The sequence below is a fragment of the Martes martes genome (assembly GCF_963455335.1).
Source record: "Martes martes genome assembly, chromosome: 2".
In the NCBI taxonomy this organism is placed as follows: domain Eukaryota; kingdom Metazoa; phylum Chordata; class Mammalia; order Carnivora; family Mustelidae; genus Martes; species Martes martes.
In genome coordinates, this window is record NC_137889.1 from 16,321,957 (window position 1) to 16,336,892 (window position 14,936).

At 38.5% G+C, this 14,936-nt stretch overlaps 1 protein-coding gene across 1 annotated transcript; it reads left to right on the forward strand.

The window, feature by feature from the left end:
- The first annotated feature begins 229 nt into the window (after positions 1-229).
- Positions 230-14,322, forward strand: TLR3 (toll like receptor 3). The gene is made up of 7 exons (XM_080797183.1): positions 230-331; positions 945-1,150; positions 5,480-5,934; positions 7,828-8,019; positions 10,870-12,425; positions 12,659-12,970; positions 13,203-14,322. The coding sequence occupies exons 3-7, from the start codon at positions 5,491-5,493 to the stop codon at positions 13,429-13,431; spliced, it is 2,733 nt and encodes a 910-aa protein (XP_080653309.1). The 5' UTR covers positions 230-331; positions 945-1,150; positions 5,480-5,490; the 3' UTR covers positions 13,432-14,322.
- The last annotated feature ends 614 nt before the right edge of the window (positions 14,323-14,936 follow it).

Below are 14,936 nucleotides of genomic sequence, written 5' to 3' on the forward strand. Positions count from 1 at the left end.
GCCCACACCAAGGGAGCGCCCACTTTTTTCAACTTCTCTGTTGCTAAATCTGTGACCCTTTTAGTAAAACCCAGGGGATTGCACCCAAAGCAGAAAAGCAAGACATTTTTTGAGAAGCAATTTAGTATTTCTCTTGCTGATATGTGATATGTGCTTTTCCCCTTTTGCCCTTGTTAGAATCCAAGGACTGTAAGAAGCTTGCCTTTTTTTTTCCCCCCTTTTTAGTTTCACTTTCGAGATTGCAGCAAATATGCCCCGCCTCTCTAGTGGAAACGACTGGATTTGGACTAATGAAAAAAGGAACGGCCAGCTGTTATCAGAGTAAATGAAGGTAGATCTTTAAAATTCTTACTGGGGTCGGGTCTGTCCTGTTGGCTAGAGCCGGGACTGTGCATCGGTTTTAGCATTCTTTGGTCTTTCTTTGATCTGGTGCTTGAAATCGAGTCAGAATCAACAAGGAGAACGGAAGGAAAGAGAGATGATAGAGGTGTGGGGAGAAGTGTATCATAACTCAGAGTACACGTAATAGCAGGAATTTATAATTAACATAATCCAATACTTTGTACAATAATGAGTTTTTTTTTTTTTCTTTTGTGGATTTCCGGACCTGGAAAAGCACGTTAGGAAATTTATGGAGATCATTTTGCAATAGCCTTTAAAAAAAAAAAAATCATATCTGTGGGGGGCCTGGGTGGCTCAGTTGGTTAAGCGTCTACCTTTGGCTCAGGTCATGATCCCAGGTCAGGTTCTGGGATCAAGCCCCGCCTGGGACTCCTCACTCAGTGGGGAATCTGCTTTTCCCTCTGTCTCTCTGCCTCCCCTCCCCAACCCCCTGCTCGGGTGCCCTTTCTCTCTTAAATGAATAAATAAACAAATAAAATCATATCTTTGTCTTAAAGTTACAGAGCCCTGTGAGCTTGAAAGAGTTTCTCTCCTTTTCTCAGTTTTTTTTTTGGCCGGAAAGGAGACAGGAGCTGGCACTTTGTGATACGGTGCTTGAAAAGGAGAAAACACTTCAGGTGTTCCTGGGAGTACAAAAGAGGTTTTCTTTGACCTCATAAAGGAAAGTAGAGGAAAGTGACAAGTGGATAGGCGTTGAGATGTATAGGAAGATCAGAAGGATCGTGTCCCACAGCACTGGCAAATGCAGGTGAGTCGGAGGAAATCTGAGTCAGCCTGGAGCGGTAGTAGCTCCGGAAGTTACCTCCCCATTTCACAATAGGATTGTGTGTTGGTGTGTGTCTGCAGTTAGGTGTTATCTGCATACATTCAAGGGGAGAAAATATTGTGAAGTGTACAACCCAAAATGGAGAACCCAAACTAGGCAGGGATTAGCTCTAACTCCCATCCAGTCTGGCTCCAGACCTAATGTCTTCATCATGATGCAATATTATCTCTCACTTGGACAGACACATGTGGTAATTCTATCCACCCTGAAAGGCCTTTCTAAAACTGCAAGACCCACTGAGTGTCTATTTTCCATCTTTTTAGCTTTCTTTGCTTCTGTCTCATACGATAGCAATTTTTTCCCGTCTGTTTCATCCTCTAACTGTATTCTCATTTATTTCCCTGAAGCAAATTCCAGAATAATTTTTGCACGCAGTTTGCATGGTTATAAACTTACTGAATCTTTGCATATTTCAAAATGCTTTGCCCCTTATCTTGAGTTGTTCGGGCGGAAATGAAATTTTAGGTTCAAAATTGTTTCCCCTGATCATTTTGAAAGCTCATCCCTATTGTTTTCTAGTAGCTGATGTTGCTAATGAAAAGTTTTCTACTATTCAGGATCTTCTTCTTTTGGAAGTAAAACCTTTTGAAGGTTTTTGGATTTTTTTTTTCTTTCGAATGATCATAATTCTGAAGTTTCGTAAGATTCGCTCTGTGGATTTCTCCTTTTTCACTCCTCCTACCTACAATTTGGTGATGTGCTTTTCCATGTGATGGATGTATTTTCAGATCTGGGAATGTCTTTCATTCCTTCAGGGATATTCTTTGTAAATAGATTAGTCCTTTTCAGTAATTCTGATCTCTATTTCCCTTCTAAAACAGAGAAATGTCACCCAGACAAGGAGGAGAATATATTGCAGTACTGATTGTGTGAGTTGTAAGTAGAAGTAGAAGCACTTATGGTACAGGGAAGAGAGGTTTAGGAGGATCTCAGAGAGGTGAGGTTTGGGGAGTTAGTCCCTGATTTCCAGAATGTATTCATTTCCAGCTCCAATTTTTTCATGGACCTGAGCAGTTTGGTGAGGGGCCTCCTAGCTGGGCTGTGATCTTTGTCATAGCCTGTAAATATAAAATTTGGGTATGGCTTTCACAATATCTAATGCCAGTATTATAAAGGCCATAAAATAATTAATAGAAACTGAGTTTTCTTCTATTTCTGATAACTAGATTAGAATAAAAGTAAAACCACTATATTTTATTTTATTTTTTAAAGATTTTATTTATTTATTTGACAGATAGAAATCACAAGTAGGCAGAGAGGCAGGCAGAGAGAGAGAGAGGGAAGCAGGCTCCCCGCTGAGCAGAGAGTCCGATGTGGGGCTCGATCCCAGGACCCTGAGATCATGACCTGAGCTGAAGGCAGAGGCTTTAACCCACTAAGCCACCCAGGCGCCCCAACCACTATATTTTAAAAGCTGATTAGAACAATTATAAATACTTGCACTAGTTCTATATTCTTACAATTAATCCTCTAAAATGATTTTATTCTTTAAAACTTTTCTGGAATTCTTCTTGTGACATGACTTTTAGATCTTACGGAAAACTAACTTATTTAATTATCATTTTTATTGATCCGCCTCCATACATTGAAGGTGTATTTGATATTTTAAAATATTGAAAGTGAAACTAGGTAAATGATCGTACCAGAGACTATCACATTAGGCATATGTCCCACCAAAATAAAGTTGGGACCATTTACGGAGTTAAGAGAGGTTTTCTCGAGCTGATTAACTGCCCAGGGAAAGCTATTCAGTCAACATGTATTTATTCAACATTCGCTATGGTCCAGTCACTTTTCTAGACGCAGGTAAAGCAGTACAGAGTAAAGACAACAGGTCCTCTACTATTATAATTATATACTCCAGTTAGGAGGAATAATTAATTAAATAATAAGTAAAATTATTTCAGATAATTCCCATCAACCATGGCACGGAAAAAAAAAACAATCTAGGAAAAGAATAACAAATGGAAGGATTTACACTTCTGAATTCAAGGTTTACTATAGGTCATGGTAATCAAAACAACGGGGTGTTGGCATAAGAACTGACAGGGCGCCTGGGTGGCTCAGTGGGTTAAACTTCTGCCTTTTGCTCAGGTCATGATCTCAGGGTCCTGGGATCAAGCCCCTTGTCAGGCTTTCTGCTCAGCAGGGAGCCTGCTTCCCTTCCTCTCTCTGCCTGCCTCTCTGCCTACTTGTGATCTCTGTCAAATAAATAAATAAAATCTTAAAAAAAAAAAAAAAAGAAAGCTAAAAATTTAAGGAAGACATGAATCCTCAGACTGAAAATGCCTTAGAGTGTATAGCTACATTTTAGAGGAAAGATTTAGCATGAAATATCCTTGTGAAATTTTACATTACTGAGGATAAAGAAAAAGATACTTTCAAAGAGAAAACAGAAAGTAAAGGTATCTTTTCTATAAAGGAAAGAAAACTAAATGGGCGTGATTTCTTTTTAGCAACAGTGGATACTGAAGACATTGAAGACAATGGAATAATGCCTTCATGATTTTGCATAAAAAGTATTTCGAGGGGCGCCTGGGTGGCTCGGTGGGTTAAAGCCTCTGCCTTCAGCTCAGGTTATGATCCCAGGGTCCTGGGATCGAGCTCCACACCAGGCTCTCTGCTCAGCGAGTAGCCTGCTTCCCTCTCCCTCTGTCTCTGCCTGCCTCTCTGCCTATTTGTGATCTCTGTCTGTCAAAAAGCAAAACAAAACAAACAAACAAAAAACCACTTAATTTTTTAAAAAAAGTATTCTGAGCCTCAAATAGCCTACACATCAAAATATATGACAAAAGAACAAAAACAGATGTTCAAGAAGCTGAAAGATAAAACCTCAGGGCGCCTGGGTGGCTCAGTGAGTTAAACCTTCTGCCTTCGGCTCAGGTCATAATCTCAGAGTCCTGGGATCGAGCCCCGCGTCGGGCTCTCTGCTCAGCAGGGAGCCTGCTTCCCCCTCTCTCTCTGCCTATCTCTCTGCCTACTTGTGAAGTCTCTCTCTCTGTGTCAAATAAATAAATTTAAAAATCTTAAAAAAAAAAAAAAAGAAAGAAAGAAAGAAAGGAAGGAAGGAAGGAAGAAAGAAAAAACCTCCTGTAGGGGCGCCTGGGTGGCTCAGTGGGTTAAAGCCACTGCCTTCAGCTCAGGTCATGATCCCAGCGTCCTGGGATCGAGCCCCGCGCAGCGCCCCGCCCCGCGTCCGGCTCTCTGCTCAGCAGGAAGCCTGCTTCCTCCCTTCTCTCTCTGCCTGCCTCTCTGCCTACTTGTGATCTGTCTGTCAAATAAATAATAAAAAATAAAATCTTTAAAAAAAAAAAAGAAAAGAAAAAACCTCCTGTAAATATTTTGGGGAAAGAGGGAGAAGAGCTACTCAAGCAGATACTTTGGTCAAAACAAAAATATTTCAAGAAAGAAGGTACTGAAATCCACCATAGTGACATTAACCCAGGAACATGGTGGAATGGATTCCAAGATGATAACCCAAGAGAAGGTGTCAGACATATACCTCCAAACCAGCCATTTACCCAAGAGTATGATTAAGAAGCTAATTGATCTTGGTGTTATAGAAATGAAATCACGTATCGTGCTTCTTTCAACAAGACACTGCATTGAGTTGCAACGATGTGGATGGAACTAGAGGGTATTATGCTTAGCGAAATATGTCGATCAGAGAAAGACAACTCTCATATGATCTCACTCATATGTGGAATTTAAAACAAAACAGACGTTCACAGGAGAAAAGAGGAAAAAATAAAACAAGACAAAATCAGAGAAGGAGACAAATGTAGGAGACTCTTAATCACAGGAAACAAACTGAGGGTTGCTGGAGGGGATGGGGATGGAGAATGGAGTAATTGGCTGATGGACATTAAGGAGGGCACGTGATGTAATGAGCACTGGGTGTTATATAAGACTGATGCATCATTGACCTCTACCTCTGAAACCAATAACACATTATATATTAATTAACTGAATTTAAATTTTAAAAAAATTTTAAAAGACGCTGCATTGAAACTGGGGTAAAGGTGAAAAGTGAAGAGGGAGTTTGTACGCTCCATTTTTGTACTTCTGTGCTATTCGAATTATTTCCATTTGACATATTGATTATATAATAGATACTTGTATTCCGTAGAAGTTGTGAGTAAAAAGATCATATATAGTCACTTTTGGTTATCTGTTTTGCAAGGAATATACCAATACCTATGAAAGCCTATGTTACTAAAGTTGTCTCTTACTTGTTTATGTTTCTTTTAGAAGGGAGAAACATGAACCAGAGTTCACCTTTTCATATCTACTTCTTTTGGGGACTGCTGCCCCTGTGGGTACTCTGTACATCCTCTACCCATAAATGTGTTGTTAGACATGAAGTGGCTGACTGCAGTCATCTCAAGTTGACTCAAGTGCCTGATGACCTCCCGGCAAACATAACAGTGTTGAATCTCACCCATAATCAGCTCCGAAGATTACCAGCTGCCAATTTTACAAGATATAGCCAACTCACTATCTTGGATGGAGGCTACAACACCATCTCAAAACTGGAGTCAGAATTGTGCCAGAAACTCCCCCTGCTGGAAATTTTGAACCTCCAACACAATGAGCTGTCTCACCTTTCCGACCAAACTTTTGCCTTCTGCATGAACTTGACAGAACTCCACCTAATGTCCAATTCCATCAAGGAAATTCAAAACAATCCCTTTCAAAGCCTGAAGGTAAGATGGAAAGGTTCCTCTCCCTATAAGAAATTAAAAATATGTTATCTCAATATCAAGGTGAAGAATAAGAAAACCAATCTCACTCAAGTGGGAAGAGGGGGACCCCACATGCAAGTATGGCTGTTTATGTTTGAAAATGTTTTCAAAAGGGAAAATAGCATCTTAAATCAATTTCAGTCTTAATTTTAAGGAACTTTGCCTCTCTTGCTCCCTCCCATTAAAAATTCAACTTAGGTACAAGAGGTAGAGATAAAAAAAGAATCTGATCTGTCATAACCAGAGAAGAATTAGACTATGCCACGAGGAAAACAGCAAATAAAGTACCTGAAGTAATAAAAAAAAAAAAAATGCCATATCCAAATTCTGACTTAAATGAAGTTAACAAATTGATGGATGATAAAGCAAATTGTTCAATTAAAAATTATGTACGCTTGATTTAAGAAATCTGTTTACAATATTGCTTTACCAATGGCCACCATCTTTTTTTTTTTTTTTTCCCAGTATTTTACTTGACTTTTGCATCTGGGAAAATGTATGTTATTGTCTCTCAATCTGAGACAATTATTAAGCACTTTTCTTAAACCAAAGCCATTTTTAAAACTCTTTCTCCTTCATTTTATGGACCTAGAAAAAATTTGGCATTCTTTGACCTCATGTCCCAAAATTAGTGTACAAACTTAAATATGCTTAGAAACATTTATAAAATGACTTGCTTGCTAGTGATTTGAAAATTCTTTCTTGTGCCTCCTTAGATGCTGAAGTGGATGAATTGTCATGTACACAAAGTCCTCAAAATCTGGTTAGAGTAATCTTTGGCAAAATGTTCTTTTATTTTTAAAACATAAATAAAATTCTTACTCTGTTTATTATGTGTTACATAAGATTCTGCCCTAATATATATCAGCTTTTCATTACCTTCACCTGAGTAGAACTTTATGTGTTACAATGTAGCACAAGGGTGGTAAAATGTCCCACAGCACCCACTAAACAAACAAAAATGAATATTCTGTGCTAGTCATGATGCAAAACGTACATAACTACCAATCTTTCTCAATATAAAAATCTTTTTAGGATTTCATGGACGGCAAACTTCTACTCCTGTTTCTTTAAGAATAAAATTTTTTCTTCTTTTTTATTTTCTGTTTAGTTTCAAGGCTGATGCATAACTCTCTGTGCTTGGTAAGCCACATGAATATTCCTTACATCATAAAGAAATTATTATTATGAATACACCTTATATCATGAATAAATGAGCTTAAGTCCTTTTATTTTGCTAAGAGAAATAAAATGATTCTTTTTTAAATGATTCTCGGAGTAAGAAACAAAGCCTTTGTAACAATGGTATTTTCAATCACAACAGAGACTTTTTTTTCTTTCTTTTCTTTTAGTGTTATGGTAGTCACCATACAGTACATCATTTGTTTTTGATGTAGTATTTATTATTTGTGTATAACACCCAGTGCTTATTAGAACACGTGCCCTCCTTAATATCCATCACTGGGCTACCCCATCCCCCTACCTCCCTCCCCTCTGAAATCCTCACTTTGTTTACCAGAGTCCGTAGTCATCTCTCTCTTTATTTCTCCCCCTTCAGCTTTCCCTTCCTTCCCCTAATGTCCTCTGTGCTATTTCTTATGGTCCACATATGAGTGAAACCATATGATAATCGTCTTCCTTGCTTTACCCAGCCATCAGAAAGGATGAATACCCACCACTTGCATCGACGTGGAAGGAACAAAGATTTTTTATTACTCCTACTGTCAGTTTTCTATAGAATAATAGATGACATTTTTGCTGTTACTTCTAAGTTATTTCTAAGATCAGGTACATTTTAAAAAACTATTTTTGGAGGCCAGACTCTAACTTACACCCATCTTTTTTCTTTCTCAGAATTTAATCAAATTAGATCTATCTCATAATGGTTTGTCGTCTACTAAATTAGGAGGTCAGCTCCAACTGGAAAATCTCCAAGAGCTTCTGTTATCAAATAATAAAATTAAAGTACTGAGACCTGAAGAACTTGATTTCCTCGGTAATTCTTCTTTAAAAAAATTGGAGTTGTCATCAAATCCAATTAAAGAGGTAAGAAGTAAAGTAAAATTATTTTGTGTTCTACATTTAAGTGTGGACAGTCCCTAACTGTGTCACGTGGATAAGAAAATAAAGATTCCCTAGAGAAAGGGGTGATAATGTTTGCCATGTCTCCCAGAAATCCTTCATACTTCCTGCTTGGGGCCATTGATGTCATTGTCACAAAAAGAGAGACTCTGGTAGCAATTAGGAGCTGGGGCTCTGCTGTCTAACAGAAGTGGGTTACAACCCCTGTTCCAATTACACACCAGTACTTGGATCTTGGAGAACCTACTTAACCTCTCTGGGTCTTACTTTCCTCATTTGTAAAGTGGAAACCATACTATTTATCCCACAAAATCTCTGAAAGAATTAAAATAGCATGGTAGTTAAGAGCATGGTCTTTAGAGTTGGGTTGGCTAGCTCTGCATCTGGGCTTTCTGTCCTAATAATTGTGTAATCAGACAAATTATTCAAGTTCTTTATGCTCCAGTTCCCCAGCTGTAGAACTGGTATAATAATAACACTACGTCATAGGCTGTATGGTAACGAATTTAGCAGTACCTGGCATGTAAGTGCTCCATAAATGATAACTAGCATTAGATTATTATACAAATCCTCTTTTTTTTTTAAAGATTTTATTTATTTATTTGTCTCAGAGAGAGAGAGAGAGAGCGAGCACAGGCAGACAGAGTGGCAGAGGGAGAAGCAGGCTCCCTGCGGAGCAAGGAGCCCGATGTGGGACTCGATCCCAGGACGTCGGGATCATGACCTGAGCCGAAGACAGCCGCTTAACCAACTGAGCCACCCAGGCATCCCATAAAAATCCTCTTTTAATGGAATATAACTAACTGACCTTCTCTTTGATCCATGATAGTCAATTCATTAACTACTTGTGTATACAGATATGTCTGTATTTTATTCCTTTAGAGGCTGAGAATAAGAATATTGGAAGCCATAAACTAAGTCGGATTTTTAAAAGCTGTATTCATTTTCAGAATAAAAATGGACTGTGTATTGGTTCTGAGATAATAAAATATAAACAAACAACAAATGAACATTTTATGCAATACTCATACTAAGTTTTGAACAGCATTTTTTTTTATTTAGAACATTTATTGTAGAAGTTTTATAAAATATGTAAATAATGAGGGGGGGAGAGATAAAAATCATCTAAAAGTCCACAGTCCAAAAACAGCCAATGTTAGCATTTGGGTATTTTTTTTTAAGATTTTATTTATTTATTTGACAGACAGACAGATCATAATTAGGCAGAGAGGCAGGCAGAAAAAGGGGGGAAGCAGGCTCCCTGTAGAGAACCTGATGCGGGGCTCGATTCCAGCACCCTGAAATCATGACCTGAGCCGAAGGCAGAGGCTTTAACCCACTGAGCCACCCCGGCGCCCCAGCATTTGAGTATTTTTATCTCCAGCTTTTCTCCAAGTGATAATAAAAACAACGGCAAGTGGATTTCAGAGTACAAATTCAAAATACACTGTGTGTCTATATATATATATTTATATAATCCTATAACTAATTTATTCTTTTTTTGTACATAGAGATTTTTATTTTCATTGAAATAATCTTTTTACATATTGATACTAGTGCAAAAATAAAGGCAAATAACCTTTATGGAAAGTATGTCACATCAAATTGATTTTTATTATCTAGAATAGTGATTCTTAATCTGTGTCTACCTTGTTTTTCCCAGGCCTTTGTTGCTTAAACCATTGCACTACCGGTTCTTTTCCAAAATCTAATAATTTATTTTTTATTTTTATTTTTTCTTAACTAACTCATTGAGATGAGGAAGTGTTGAGGAACTTGCCCAAGGCCTCACCAGTGATCATCTGGTGACAGAACTGGGTTTCTGGCAGTGTTAGATCAGAGCCCACGCTCGTGACAACTTTTCCGTTCCGTATCGCCTCCCTGTGCAACAGTGTATCCTGCTGTTTAACAGTAATATCATATCATGAACATTCTCCATATCATTAAGAATGATTCAAAAACTCAATGTTGATTACTTTAAAATAGGCTATCATGTAAGTTCATCCTAATTAATATAATAATTTCCTGCTTCGTAGTCCAATTCCCTTTTCTTATGATACAGTACCCTTTCTTCCCCATTTTTGCCTTTTCTTCCATTAGCCCTAACATCTCACAAATGACATGGTAGGTGTTAGAGCCTCTTTGCTGTCCTGGTGTCAAACCACCACCCAGCACTGGCTACTCCCCTCTCTGGATTCCTTCTCTCCTGCCTTCTGTTCTCTGTTCTGGTGCTGAATCCCACAGCAGCCAAGGCTTCTGGTGAGGGAGTGGGGACAGGGCAGGAGGGAGCTGGAGACACTATCATGAAGTAGAGTCAGGAGGAAAAAACCGTAGGGGAAAGACAAAGAGCAAGGCTGGAACTGGGAGTCAAGGAAGGGTATGTATGTGCGTCACTGTTTCATAATACCATCTACCTGTTCATGTCATGTGTTCCTGAGAACAAGACCGAAACAGGACCTGCCCCAGCGGTGACTTTACAAATAGCTTATCACTCACAGTTACACTCAGTGAGATCAAGTGAAAGCACTAGGAACCTCTCCTAGACTGGGAGGTCAGGGAAGGCCCCCTAAAGAAAAGGCCCTTACGTGCTGGGTGGAAGGTAAGCGGTGGCCCACAAAGGTAAGGGCTGGGCAGGAGGCGGGTGTTGCAGGCAGAGAGTAAGGAGCTGTGCGGTGGAGGCTAGGGAAGAAATGCAGAGAAGACGGTGAAGGGGAAAGGGACTAAGTAAAGAATTGTTTAAGCTTTTCAAGAGTCATGCAGATGCCCCTGAGTTTTGGTTATTAACTTCCTTTCCTCCCCCCGCCCCACCTTTAGTTCTCTCCAGGGTGTTTTCATGCAATTGGAAAATTATTTGGCCTCTCTCTGAACAATGCTCAGCTGACCCCCAGCCTCACAGAGAAGCTTTGTTTGGAACTGTCAAACACAAGCATTCAGAATCTATTCCTGAGCAACTCCCAGCTATACAGAACCAGCAATATGACTTTCTTTGGACTAAAGCACACGAATCTCACCTTGCTTGATCTTTCCCACAACAACTTAAAAGTGATTGAGAATGATTCCCTGGCTTGGCTTCCACATCTAGAACATTTCTTCCTGGAGTATAATAATATAGAGCACTTGTTTTCTCGTTCCTTTTATGGGCTTCTCAACGTGAGATACCTGGATTTGCGACACTCTTTTGCTAAACAAAGCATTTCCCTTGCGTTGCAGCCCAAGATTGATGATTTTTCCTTTCAGTGGCTAGAACGTTTGGAGTATCTTAACATGGGAGACAACAGCCTTCCAGGCATCAAAAGCAATATGTTCACGGGATTGATCAAGCTAAAGCACTTAAGTCTCTCCAACTCCTTCTCAAGTTTGCAAACTTTAACCAATGGAACATTTTTGTCCCTCGCTCAGTCTCCTTTAGTCACACTCAATCTAACCAAAAACAAAATCTCAAAAATAGAGAGTGGTGCTTTTTCTTGGTTGGGCCACCTACAGGTGCTCGACCTTGGCCTTAATGAAATCGGACAAGAGCTCACAGGCCAAGAATGGAGAGGTCTAGAAAATATTGTTGAAATCTACCTTTCCTACAACAAATGCCTGCAACTGACTAGCAACTCTTTTGCCTTGGTTCCAAGCCTCCGACGACTGATGTTGCGAAGAGTGGCCCTTAGAAATGCGGACAGCTCCCCTTCACCTTTTCATCCTCTTCGGAACTTGACTATTCTGGATCTAAGCAACAACAATATAGCCAACGTAAATGCTGAACTTTTGGAGGGTCTTGAGAAACTAGAAGTTCTGGATTTGCAGCATAACAACTTAGCAAGGCTATGGAAACGTGCAAACCCCGGTGGTCCTGTTCATTTTCTAAAGGGTCTTTCTCACCTCCACATTCTTAACTTAGAGTCTAATGGCTTTGATGAGATCCCAGCAGAGGCATTCAAGGACTTGCTTGAATTAAAGAGCATTGATTTAGGATTGAATAATTTAAACATATTTCCACCATCTGTCTTTGATGATCAGGCATCTCTAAAGTCATTGAACCTTCAGAAGAATCTCATAACATCAGTTGAGAAGAATGTCTTTGGGCCAGTCTTCAGGAACCTGAGTAATTTAGATATGAGCTTTAATCCATTTGATTGTACCTGTGAAAGTATTGCCTGGTTTGTTAATTGGATTAACAAGACCTATACCAACATCTCTGAGCTATCAAGCCATTACCTCTGCAATACTCCCCCTCAATATCATGGTTTCCCCGTGATGCTTTTTGATGTATCACCCTGCAAAGACAGTGCCCCCTTTGAACTCTTTTTCATAATAAATACCAGTGTCTCATTGATGTTTATCTTTATTGTACTGCTCATCCATTTTGAAGGCTGGAGGATATCTTTTTTTTTTTTTTTTTTTTTTTTTTTTTTTTTTTTTTTTTAAAGATTTTATTTATTTGTCAGAGAGAGAGAGAGAGAGAGAGAGAGCGAACGAGCGAGCGCACAGGCAGAGTGGCAGAGGGAGAAGCAGGCTCCCTGCAGAGCAAGGAGCCCAATGTGGGACTCGATCCCAGGACGCTGGGATCATGACCTGAGCCGAAGGCAGCCGCTTAACCAACTGAGCCACCCAGGCGTCCCTGGAGGATATCTTTTTATTGGAATGTTTCAGTGCATCGAATTCTTGGTTTCAAAGAAATAGACAGACAACCAGAGCAGTTTGAGTATGCAGCTTATATAATTCATGCCTATAAAGATCGGGATTGGGTCTGGGAACACTTCTCTCCGATGGAAGAAAAAGATCGAACTCTCAAATTTTGCCTCGAAGAGAGGGACTTTGAGGCAGGTGTCCTTGAACTTGAATCAATTGTTAATAGCATCAAAAGAAGCAGAAAAACGATTTTTGTTATAACACAGAATCTATTAAAAGATCCATTATGCAAAAGGTAGGTGAACATTGTGAACTTTTAAGTGTGTACTTATTTTTTTTGGTAGAGCTTTTAAATATGACTTACATTATGACTCACAACTCAAAGAATTTTAAAAATAAATTTCTCAAAAAAATCTGTCCCTGATTATTAGGGACAGATGAAAACAAATTTAAGGAGGATATGCGAGCTTTTGGCTGTTAAAATCTGTATACTGATATATAACATATTTTAATAATTTTTTTCCTAGATTCAAGGTATACCAGGCAGTTCAACAAGCTATTGAACAAAATCTGGATTCCATTATATTGATCTTTCTTGAGGAAATTCCAGATTATAAACTGAACCACGCACTCTGTTTGCGAAGAGGGATGTTTAAATCTCACTGCATCTTGAACTGGCCGGTTCAGAAAGAACGGGTAAACGCCTTTCATCATAAATTGCAAGTAGCGCTTGGATCCAGAAATTCAATACATTAAATTTATTTCAAGACTAAGGTAACGGAGGAGTAACTTTCCCAACTTAAAAAGTTTTACAGTCGGGGCGCCTGGGTGGGGCTCAGTGGTTTAAAGCCTCTGCTTTCGGCTCAGGTCATGATCCCAGGGTCCTGGGATCAAGCCCTGCATCGGGCTCTCTGCTCAGCAGGGAGCCTGCTTCCCCCTCTCTCTCTGCCTGCCTCTCTGCCTATTTGTGATCTCTGTCTGTCAAATAAATAAATAAAATCCTTTAAAAAAAAAAAGTTTTGCGGTCAATTTAGGCTTTATTTGAAAATAATGTCGACCTTTTTATTCATATTTAGAGAGTATTGTCCCACAACTCTGTCTCTTCTCTCTCTCTATTGCCGGTCTTTTATCACCAGCTGAGTTAATTAGACCCAAAATAAATATATAAGAATATCTTCTACAAACGAATGCCCAATTGGTTACTGAGGTCTAAGACAGCTTAAGAAAGTTTTAAAACATTCCTCATTTAAAGAAAATTTAGAATTATGAGAAGGTTTCTGACCATTACATTTGGAGATTTTTTGGATGCACTCATAGTAGAATAAGAGATAATGGTTTTAGTGGATACAATACTATTTCAACTGTAAAAGAGTAAATTTAAAATACATACCCCAATTTTTAAAAGCTTAGGTATAGTATTTTTTCAATTGGAAGGCTTTTATTTTAGTGGTGCTGGTCTCACTGTTGATTTTGTTTAGTGTTAAATCCCATTTTAATATACAGATTCATGGTCAGAAAACATTTGCAGTTCATTTTGATCACTTAGTAAAATAAATATTTTAATAAATACTTACTTATATTTTCCTGATATTTGGGTTTCTGTCATAGGTGTTAGAAGAGACAATTCTCTTACTTAGAAGTATTACCAAAAAAAAAAAAAAAAAAAAGAATTACAGAAAGGCTTGCTTCCTGAACATTAATAATAGATTGGCTTTGTGGAAATAAAATATTCTTTTCTCTTAGTCACAGACTCAGGAGATGGCCCTGGTCAAATCATTTGGTCCCACTGGGATTCTTTGACTCCTGATCTTGAAAATTATGATGATAAACAAAATCTTAAATAATCCCATATAATTAATGACGACCCTGGTATAGTACATTCACATGAAATATATTATCATGTAAAATATGCTGTGTACATGTTAGTCCTTCTCTAGAAAGACTATTATTTTAAATTTTATTTTTGTCTTACAATGAAAAGAATCTAATTATGGAAACAGACAAGCAGGGCTTTTTAAAACTTTAATAGTTCTGGTATTTAAATATAAGAGAGGGTTGAAATGATAAAGCTGAGTTAATTTCTATATTAGAAGCACCTCTTTGCTAAATTTAGGGAATATTTGAGGTGTCGCATTTTGGAACTTTGATTGAAATTGTTCAGTATTCTCAAGGCTAAGCTCACAGAATCCTGCAAGAAGTAATATTCACTGCATTGTTGGTTCCAAAAGAGTCTATAGTCTCTCAACAATGTGGATGTGTAG